At 39.3% G+C, this 11,463-nt stretch overlaps 1 protein-coding gene across 4 annotated transcripts in view; it reads right to left on the bottom strand.

Annotated features, from left to right (window-relative positions):
• The window catches only part of PTGER3 (prostaglandin E receptor 3), a 226,982-nt gene that overhangs the window by 43,417 nt on the left and 172,102 nt on the right, over positions 1-11,463 (bottom strand). The window contains exon 3 of one of the 4 annotated variants that reach the window (XM_017880094.1): positions 7,283-7,378. The exons of the other annotated variants lie outside the window; for them this stretch is intronic. Coding sequence (XP_017735583.1) covers positions 7,298-7,378 — 81 coding nt within the window. The 3' untranslated portion in view covers positions 7,283-7,297. Of the gene's footprint in view, positions 1-7,282; positions 7,379-11,463 lie in introns of those variants that run through there. 4 annotated transcript variants of the gene reach the window in all.

The raw sequence follows: 11,463 nt of genomic DNA on the forward strand, positions 1-11,463 counted from the left end.
CATAGAGGTGTTCCTAGTAATCTTTGAGGTGTTTTTGTGTTTCCATGGGATCGGTGGTAAAGTACCCCTGGTCATTTCTGATTATGTTTATTTGAATCTTCTTTCCTTTTTTCTTTAGTCTAGCTCATGGTCTATCTTAATGATTTTTTCAAAAGACCAACTCCTGGAGTCATTGATCTTTTGTGTATTTTATTTTGCATCTCAATTTCCTTTTATTTTGCTCTAATTTTGGTTATTTCTTGTCCTTTGCTGTATTTGGGATTGGTTTGCTCTTGTTTCTCTAGTTTCTCTAATTGTGATGGTAGTTATTAATTTGAGATCTTTGTAACATTTTTATATGAGTGTTTAATGCCATAAACTTCCCCCTTAACACTTCCTTAGTTATGTATTTTGTTTCTTTGTTCTTATTACTTTCAAAGAATTTCTTCATCTCAACCTTCCTTTCATTTTATTTACACAAAAGTCATTCAGAAGCAGGTTGTTTAATTTCCATACAATTGTATTGTTTTGAGTGATTTTCTTAGTATTGATTTCTATTTTTATTGTCCATGAGTGTGGTTGGTATGATTTCTGTTTTTTAGTTTCTTGAGAATTGCTTTATGTCCTACTGAGTGGTTGATTTCAGAGTATGTGCTATGTGCAGATAGGAAGAATGTATATTCTGTTTTGGGGTAGAGTGTTCTGTAGATGTCTGTTCAGTCCATTTGGTCAAATGTTGCGTCCACATCTTGAATATCTTGGTTAGTATTTTTGCCTCAATGATATAGTTAATATAGTCATGGGGTGTTAAAATTTCCTAGTATTGTTGTGTGGTTATCTAAATCTCTTCATAGATCTGTAAGTACTTGCTTTATGAATTTGGGTGCACCTGTGTTGGGTGGATATATATGTAGGATAGTAAGATCTTCTTGTTAGATTGAACACTTTATACTTATGTAATGCCCTTCTGTCCTTCTTTTTTTGTTTTGTTTTGTTTTGAGACAGACTCTGTCACCTAGGCTGGAGTGCAGTGGCATGATCTCAGCTCACTGCAACCTCTGCCTCCCAGGTTCAAGCTATTCTTATGCCTCAGTTTCCTAAGTAGCTGGGATTACAAGTGTAAGCCACAGCACCTGGCTAAATTTTGTATTTTTAGTACAGATGGAGTTTTACCATGTTGGCTAGGCTGGTGTCGAACTCCCAAACTCTAATGATCCTCCCACCTTGGCCTCCTAAAGTGCTGGGATTATAGGGGTGAGACACCATGTCTATCCTCCCTCTTTGTTTTTTTATCATTATTGGTTTAATGTCTCTTTTGTCTGAAATTAAAATAGTTATCCCTGCTATTTTCTGTTTTCCATTTGCTTGGTAAATTATTCTCTGTTCCTTTACTTTGAATCTATGGGTGTCATTGTCTGTGAGATGGATCTCTTGATGACAGCATACAGTTGGGTTTTGCTTTCTTATTCAACTTGCCACTCTGTGCCTTTTAATTGAGGTATTTATTCTGTTTGCATTTAAGGTTAATATTGATATGTGTGGCCAGGCGCAGTAGCTCACATTTGCAATCCCAGCACTTTGGGAGGCCGAACGGGCAGATCATGAGGTCAAGAAATCAAGACCATCCTGGCCAACATGGAGGAACCTTGTCTCTACTAAAAGTACAAAAATTAGTTGGGTGTGGTGGTGCACACCTGTAGTCCTAGCTACTTGGGAGGCTAAGGCAGGAGAATACTTGAACCTGGGAGGCAGAAGTTGAAGTGAGCCAAGATTGCACTACTGCACTCTAGCCTGGCGACAGTGAGACTCCCTCTCAAAAAAAAAAAAAAAAATTCATATGTGTAGGTTTCATCCTGTAATCATATTGTTAGCTGGTTGTTATGCAGACTTGATTGTGTGGTTGCTTTATAGTGTCAATGGCCTATATACTCAAGTGTGCTTTTGTGATGGCTGGTAACAGTCTTTCCTTTCCATATTCAGTACTCCCTTAGTGAGAGTGCAAGGCAGTAACAAATTCCCTTAGCATTTGCTTGTCTGAAAATGATATTATTTCTCCTTTGCTTTTGAAACTTAGTTCGGCTAGATATGAAATTCTTGGTTGGAATTTCTTTTTTTTTTTTTAAGAATGCTGAGGTTGGGAGAGGTAGCTCACGCCTGTAACCCCAGCACTTTCGGAGGCCAAGGTGGGTGAACCACCTGAAGTCAAGAGTTCGAGACCAGCCTGGCCAACATGGTGAAACCCCATCTCTACTAAAAATAAAAAAATTAGCCAGGCATGCTGCCGGGCACCTGTAATCCCAGCTATTCAGGAGGCTGAGGCAGGAGAATCTTTTGAACCCAGGAGGTGGAGGTTGCAGAGAACTGAGATTGCGCCACTTCACTCCAGCCTGAGTGAAAGAGCAAGACTCTGTCAAAAAAAAAAAAAAAAAAAAGAATTCTGAATATAGACCCCCAAGTCTCTTCTGGCTTGTAGCGTTTCTGCTGAAAGTTCCACTGTTAGCTTGGTGGGATTCCCTTTGTAGGTGACCTGCCCCGTCTCTCTAGCTGCCTTTAACATTTTTTCCTTCATTTCAGCGTTGGAGAATCTGATGACTATGTGCCTTGGGGATGGTTGTCTTATATAGTGTCTTGCAGGGGTTCTCTGCATTTCCTGGATTTAAATGTTGGCCTGTCTAGTGAGACTGGGAAAAATTGTATGGATGATAACCTCAAATATGTTTTCCAAGTTGCTTGCTTTCTCTCCCTTTCCTTGGGATGCCAATGAATTATAGATTTGATCTCTTGGTGTCTTTACCTAATCCCATATTTCTCAGAGGTTTTATCCATTCTTTATGGTTTTTGCTTTATTTTTGTCTGATGGAGTTATTTCAGAGAAGCAATCTCTCAAGCGCTGAGATTCTTTTCTCAGCTTGGTTGATTCTGCTGTTAATACTTGTATTATGAAATTCTTAAAGTGAGTTTTTCAACTCTTATTAGTTCAGTTTGGTTCTTTCTTAAAATGGCCATTTTATATTTCATCTCCTGTATTTTTTTTTTATTTTCTTCAGACTTCATGGATTAGGATACAATTTTATTCTGAATATCAATGATCTTCATTTCTATCCATATCCTGAATGCTAGTTCTGACATTTCGGTCATTGCAGCCTGGTTAACCACCTTTGCTGGGGAACTAGTGTGGTCATTTGGAAGTAAGAAGACATTTTTGCCTTTTTTTGTTGTTGTTGTGGTTGTCAGGGTTCCTGCACTGTTTTTTTCTCATTGATGTGGGCTGATGTTTCTTCAGTCTTTAAAGTTGCAGTCCTTTGGATGGGCTTTTTGCTTTTACCTTTTTTGGTGCCCTTGAGGGTTTGACTGTGGTTCTTGGTGAGATTAGACAACTGGCTTCAATTATAGTCTGCTCCTGGGTCTTAGAAGAGACCCCTCCAATCACTGTCTCCATGACTGTGTTTCTTTCGTTGGGTGTTCTGGTCCACAGGACTTCCTTAGGCAGAGGATGCAGTTAGCAGACAAGCCATTTCCTTGCTGGGTTGGCCCTAATATGTTGTTTGAGTGCTTCTCAGGGAAACACAAGGTTGCATCTGTCTACAGAGTTTAGGTAAAAGCAGAACCACTGAGCTGGAAGCTCTAGCAGGTGTGGCCCATCTTGCTATGAGAGGCAGGGGTAGGTGGGGTTGCTAACCCTGCCATCTGGGTGTTTCCAGGGCAACAGGAAGCTGCACCCTCAACAAATTTAGACAGAAGTGGAACCTCTGAATTGGAAACTCTGGCAAGCATTACCCACTTGGCTTCCAGTGGTAGGGGTTCGTAGGGTCACCCATCTTGCCATCTCAGTGTTTCTCAGGACAATGGAAGGCTTTGCCTGCTAGCTGAGTTCAGGCAGAAGAGGGTTTTCTGGGCTTAAAGATCTAGCAGGCATTGCCCCCCTTGGCTATCACTGGCATGGGTGTGTGGTGTCACCCACCCTACTGTCTGGGTATTTCTCAGGACAACAGAATGCTGCACCCTTGGCTCAGTTTACACGGAAGTGGGACTGTTGGGCTGGAAGCTCTAGCAGGCTTTCTCCACTTGGTTCAGTGGTGGGATAGGTGGGATTGCTTGTTCTGCTATCTGGGTGCTTCCTGGGACAGCAGGAGGCTATGGCTGCTGGCCAAGTTCAGGAAGAAGCAGCACCACTGGGCTGGAAGCTGGTACTGTCCAATGAGGTGAGGATAGATCAATCTTATTTCTCCCAGACACTGCAACTGTGGCCTCTATTGGAGCTATGGTGCCAGTCCTGGTCTGCTTTGGGGCCAAAGGCTTGTAGAGGCCCTCTTGGACTCAAGAGTTGCCTCCGCAAAATGACCAGGTGGCTGTCTACCTCATTTTTTTATCACAGATGGAAGTGTGGGGGGCCAGAGGGATTCTCCCATTCCCAGACTTGCACTGGTCCCTGTGGAGAGTGCGAATCAGGGAGCTCTCACTCACTCACCCTCTACTATGTGGGAGAGGCTCTCCTGGTTTCACACTAAGCCAAGATAGGCTGGTGTCCAGCTTTGCTTTTCTCTGCCATGTGTCCCCTGCTGCCTTGATGGATCCTAACATGGTTTCTCAGATGTTTCGACTGCAGGGTCAGTGTTCACTAGCCCTTTTGTTTCCTCTCTGAGTGGCTTCTAGTCTATCATCTTGGACTCTCTAATCTCTTTTTCTTTGAGTTCTCATTATTGAGGGCCTTACATGTTCCAACCACTTTATGCAAAATATCTCAACCCTTCCAGCAACCCTAAAAGTTAACATGATGATACCCATTTTGTAGATGAGGAAACTGAAGCTAAGAGAAGTTAAGTAACTTGACAAAGGTCATACAAAATAGCACAGCTGAAATTTGTTGAACGTGAGTATTTTATGTTCCTGAGGGTAGTTTTATGCCTAGAAAAAAACCTATTTAACGTAACTTTGGTGCAAAATTAGTGTTCAATTTATTTAAACTCTTGTTCTTAAGGTTTTATGTTAGTTTATAAATCTTATTCATACATTCATAAATATAGCAAATTTTATGATTACTTTGGAGGAAGATTTCACTACTTAATTAAATTCCTTAAATATTTAAGCACACTTATTAGTGTAATATATTTCTGTTTTCTTTTTAAGTATACCAGTTAGGCAACTTAAGAAACTTCCCAAGAACTTAAGTCACTCTTATAAGCCTAATAAATTAAATTTATAGATATGATGAACCTGAAGTTCTCTTAAATGTTCCAAGTAAGATTTTAATCTGAAATTACAAGCCTAAAGCAATTAGTCACTCATTTTAGCTTGGAATTACAATGTTGACCTGTTATTATAAAAAGTCCAATTTTCTTAAATAATACTAGTAACTAAATTTCTAATAGGCACATATTTCTAAATAAAAACATTTTAGAGTTGTGACTTTGACATTTTCATGCTCTATAATACTAAATGTTGCCATCATTAAAAGATCAGAACATGGCCAGGCACGTTGGCTCATACCTGTAATCCCAGCACTTTGGGAGGCCAAGGTGGGTGGGTTACTTGAGGTCAGGTGTTCAAGACCAGCCTGGCAAACATGGTGAAACCTCGTCTCTACTAAAAATGCAAAAATTAGCCAGGCATTTTGGTGCATGCCTGCAATTCCAGCTACTTGGGAGGCTGAAGCAGGAGAATCACTTGAACCCAGGAGGTGAAGGTTGCAGTGAACGGAAATTGCTCCACTTCATTCCAGCCTGGGTGACAGAGCAAGACTCCATTTCAAAAAAAAAAAAAGAAAAAAGAAAAAACAAAAGGATTAGAACACAATTATATCATCCCCAGTAATTTTACCATCCTAAGTAATTTTGAGACACTTATGTGTAATGCTATTGTTTGGGACACCCTGATTCTTATTTATCTGTCTCAGTGCCCTCTGAATTAGACAAAATTCTGATAGCCTCCAAGATATCCACCCCCTGGTATACACGTGCTGTATAATCATCTCCCCTGGAGTGTGATCAGAAGCTGGGAATATCATGGGTTATAACTCCCGTGATTATGTTACATTATATTGCCAAAGGTATTTTCCAGATGCAATCAAGTCTGCTAGTCAATTGATTTTGAGTTAATTAAAAAGGAAAAGTTCCTGGGAGGGTTTGACTTAATCTGGCAAAACCTTAAAAGAGACAAAAGAGACAAGCAGGAGCAACAGCAGCAGCAGCATCACCACTTTCCTGCTGACCTTAGAAGATGATCTCAAGCCTCAGTTGAGACCACAGCCCTGGCTGACACTCAGCCTAGTGAGACCCTGAGCTGAAGACCAAGCTAACGCATACCCAGATTCCCACAGAGAAATTGTGAGATAGTAAAGCTGTGTTGCCTTACATCACTAAATTTGTGGTGATTTGTTAGGAAGCAATAGAAAATTAATATACTCTCTAACTGGGGTGGTCTTATCATCCGTGCCCCTTAAATTCAGTGGATACATGTAGAATTCTGTCCACTTACAGAGATTGGAAACCACATACAGGCTGCTATAGAATTTTGCATCATTTTCTGGCTGAGATATTTAGGTGTCTTTCTATGTAAAGGAACTCCATCATGTTTCTAGATTATCGTAAATAGGAGCATGAGGGGAATCCTCTATATTTGTTGTATGCTTCTTTTATTTGGAACACAACTCTTCTAGATATTAAAATCACATCCCATTGAATTCTGTATATTTTTGGTACTTTGTCTAACTATTCCAAGATCATTTTCCTGAAAACACAAGAGCCAAAATTTGTCTGATTCTAAAGAGTTAGACTCTTTTTACTTCTTTTAGTGTCCAGGAATAAATTTTGAGTTTTGAAGTAATATTGAGATTTTTATTGCTCCACTTCATTATGAGAGCATTCTAATACTTCTCTGGATTGGACTTCGGAGGTTCTCTGTGGTTGCTCTGAAGCAATAGTAGTCATTTCTAACATCATTACTCACTCCATCCATAAAAAATGTGTAATACTCCATCAAATGGCTTTTAAGTCCATCTGTGCATCTATTCATTAAGCTTTTCTTTTAACAGTACAAAGATAATTAACCCATGTATGTCCATAATACTCTAAGAAGGATACAAAGAATAAAATATACCATTTCTGTTCCATAAGACTTTATGATCTAGTTGGAAACAAGATATAGATACAAAAAATTTTGCATACAAAATAATATGGGTTAAGTGATACATATATTATGTGATATGACTGATACAAAATGTAAGTGGAGATAGAGATGAGAGTAAGTTTAAAAACATCATGGAACAAGAAGTGTTTAAGTTCATTCATTGATTCATTCAACAAGCATGAATTTAGAAACTTTAATGCGTCAGGCACTGTGCTAGGCTGTGAGGGCCCAAGAATAAGGTGCAGTCACTCCCTTCATCAAGCTCACAGTCCAGCTGAGGAAACAAAAAAAAGGGAAAAGAAAAGAATAAAGATATACAATATACTATTATTTAATATATATTAATAATATATATTTTATTATTATTACTATTATACTATTAATATAAATGCCATTACAGTGTTTACATGTTGTACAGTGTTGTTGTACAGTGTTGTACAGTGCTGTACATGTTGTACAGTTTACATGTACAGTGTACAACATGCCATGCAAAACAAATGGAGAGGGGAATATTGCTGGCAATGAGGATGGGAGGAAGCATATGACAAAGGAGCTTTCAAAGGGAATATTCTTGCTGAACCTGATAGAAAAAATAATACTGTCTGTTTGTGACCATTTCTTATGCTCCAATAATGGCCTTAAGCACTTTTATATTAATAAACCACATATGATCCTCACAACAATTTCATGTGATCAGAGATTGCTAAAGACTGCATATTTGTCTCCCCCATACCTACCCACCAAATTCATATGTTGAAATCCTAATCCCCAGAGTGATGATATTTGGAGATAGAGCTTTGGGAGATAACTGGGTCACGAAGGTGGGACCCACATAATGCAATTAATGTCCTTTTAAGAAGAGACAAGAGAGAGTTTGCTTCCTTTCTCTGTTTTCTCCACCATTTGATGATACAATGAGAAGACTGACATCTGCAAACCAAAAAGAAGGACTCACCAGACACCAAATCTGCTGGCACCCTGATCCTGAACTTGCCAGCCTCCAGAACTGTGAGAAACAAATTTCTGTTGTTTAAGCCACCTAGTCTGTGATATCTTGCTATAGCTTCCCAAACTGACCAAAACAGTGATACAATACCAATGGGGAGTAGTTCCTAAAGAAGAGACTGAAATCATTGGACCACAAACTCATCATCCCTCTGCCTGGGACACCATCTCCCCGATACCACAAGACTCACTTCTTCATTCATTAGGTTTCCATCTTAATGTCATCTTATCAGAAAAGTCTTTGTTGATCAACCTGTCAAAAGCACAACCTCTCTCCTCTCTCTCTTCTCTTCACTCCCCCATCACTCTGCATCTTTACTCTGCTTTAGTTTTCATCATGGCAATTATTAGACATTTTCTATCTCCCCTAACTAGAATAAGGGTCTCATGAGGACAGGAATTTTTGTACTATTCTTTATCTCCAGCACTAAGCACAGATCCTGGCACACACTGGATGCTCAATAAATATGGTTGAATTCATGAGTGAATGAATGAAATGGCTTGCCAAGGTCATACTGTTGGTATATGGCAGAGCTGATCCTTGGATCAAGATTTGTTTGACCCCATTAATCCAGTTCTTAAATACTTCTCCTTACTGCTTGGAAGGAAGAATAAGTAACACTAGAGACAGATAAGTTGCAACATAGGGGATGTGAGAAGGAGGGTCCTGAAGATGAAACTTCAGTTTCAGTTTGGGAACAATAATGAAACATCTGGAAGTCTTGGAAGAGAAGTCTATATTTTTCCTTTGGCCATGAAGAAAAACCTTACTGAGTGGGGTTAAGAGCCCCTCAAAGTACTAATGGTGAGGGCTTGAGACCAGCTGAGAGGGGAAAGGATATTTATATGGACTCTAATAACACTTCAGATCTTGTTGCATTTCTATTGAAATTCTACAGAATACTGCTATCTCAAAGGGACTAAGTGGAGAATTTAGTAAATATATTCCTTCCTGGCACTTTTCATGCATGACTTGGTATAGTCTGTAAAAGGCTTTAGCTTTAGGTTATGGTCTGTTTTGATCTCCAGGCTCTTTTGCTGATTTTCTGCATGTTGCTGGTTATGCTTATTACAGTTCTTTCTCTTCTTTCAACCCAAATGTGTGTAATTTGTCCTATTGGTAACATTCCCGCATCCCCCATTTTTGGTGGCATGAAGAAGGCTCAGGTTTCTAAATCTATAGTATTTGATATTTTTTATGGCATGGGAAATAACTGAAATTTTCTTCCTTTCAGTGCAATTCTAGGTTCCAATATGATAGATTTGTTTATTGCTGCTATCTATACTTATTTTTCAACAAAGTCTCTAAATAATTTTTCTCTGTATTTAAATTGCAAATTCTTGATATCTTCTCTGTGGTGCATTAGAGAATATAAAGCAGATTTTAAAAATCTGTTTTGCTTGTGAGCTGGCTGATTTATATTAGCTGTTGTTTTCTAGCTGAGTGGTTATGCTGTTTCATAATATTCCAAACTCATATTCAGACACAAACTGTAGACCAGAATATAAACAAGAGCAAAAGTAGAAAATATTTTCTTTCTTCCATTATGTTTGGATATAACATTCTAGTTAGATCTTTCTGAGTAACTCAAAATAGGTATGGGTAAAGGCAGCTTCATATGTGTTTGTTCCTGACTGGAAAGCAATGAAGCAATAACACTGTTTCTGTCTTTCATTTTGGTGTTAAAGCGTGCAAAGCTATGGGAGTTGACTATTTGAAAATCAGCATAAGAGTATATGTACACTAGCAAGATTTCTCCTGGCCTTTCTCCAAGCTGAGTTTCCAGGAGCAGAGAACAGCCCCAACAAGCCCTCCTAGCAGAAGTAGCAGTTATGGTTGTGTTGCGATAGGCACGTCACAATCATGAAGGGGCATCAAAGTGATGGCCTTTTATGAATTCAGGCAGATCCAAAGACTCTGAAAAACCACCATTTAAAGGATAAATAATAGGCTTCTGGAGACAATTAAAGAGAGGGTTAGGGAAGTTCAGGACCATCAAAATGTATCTATGTAGATCCTATTTTTTTCAGCCTCCCAGGCATTTTAAAAGTTGTATATACTTAAGGTATATAACATGATGTTTTGATATACATTTGCATAGTAAAATTACTACATTCAAGCAAATTAATGTATCTATCATTTCACATAGTTATCTTTGTGTGTGTGTTTGTTAAGAGCACCTAAAATCTGTCTTAGCAAATTTCCGGTATACGATATCATTAACCATAGTCCTCATGCCTATAATTTAGATCTCTAGACTTATTTATCCTACATAATAGCAACTATGTTCCCTTTAACCTACATCTCCCTGTTCTCCATCCCATCTTAGGCTTTTAAATTCATCTGAGATGTGAAAAAAAGCACAATCTATGCTAAGAAACTAGGCTTTGGTTTGTGAATTTGGGGATCTTTTTTTTTTTTTTTCTGATGGAAAAGACTATGGGGCATAGGATGTAGTTGTGCTGTTGTTTAGCCATAGATTTATGCAAATTAGAAAAAGATGGTTGTTTCTTTGGGATTCACCTTCCCTCTCCTCTGCTTGGCACCCTGCTGGTATGAATAATGTGCATAACAATTTGCAGCAGCCCCGAGATAGGGTGGGCCATAGTGCACAGCAGGAATGCAGTAGGTTTTTTAGGAAAGAAAGTGCATAAGAACAGCTGAATGTATGTGGTGTTAAAGATTTCCCCCCTTTTCATGCCCCATTGGCTTAGATTTACCTATTATACCTAGATATATGCTAACTAGCTCTTTAGGGACAGGCAAATTAACCCCTCAAATTTAAATCCAGTACCAGTACCTCAATCGGATTTCCACTTAAGATCCTGCTCTGTTGGGAAGCCGAGGCGGGTGGATCGCAAGGTCAGATCAAGACCATCCTGGCTAATACGGTGAAACCCCATCTCTACTAAAAATACAAAAAATTACCCAGTCGTGGTGGCGGGTGCCTGTAGTCCCAGCTACTAGGGAGGCTGAGGCAGGAGAATGGTGTGAACTCGGAAGGCAGAGCCTGCAGTGAGCTGAGATCGTGCCACTGCACTCCAGCCTGGGGAACAGAGCAGGGCAGAAAAGTGGGAAATTCAAAAAATAAGAGCGCATCTCCCCCTCCAAAGGAACGCAGCTCATCGCCAGCAACGGATCAAAGCTGGATGGAGAATGACTTTGACGAGATGAGAGAAGAAGGCTTCAGTCCATCAAACTTCTCAGAGCTAAAGGAGGAATTACATACCCAGTGCAAAGAAACTAAAAATCTTGAAAAAAAAGAGTGGAAGAATTGATAACTAGAATAATTAATGCAGAGAAGGCCATAAATGAACTGACAGAGATGAAAACCATGACACGAGAAATATGTG

Source organism: Rhinopithecus bieti, unplaced genomic scaffold (genome assembly GCF_001698545.2).
Source record: "Rhinopithecus bieti isolate Rb0 unplaced genomic scaffold, ASM169854v2 scaffold_11941, whole genome shotgun sequence".
Lineage (NCBI taxonomy): Eukaryota > Metazoa > Chordata > Mammalia > Primates > Cercopithecidae > Rhinopithecus > Rhinopithecus bieti.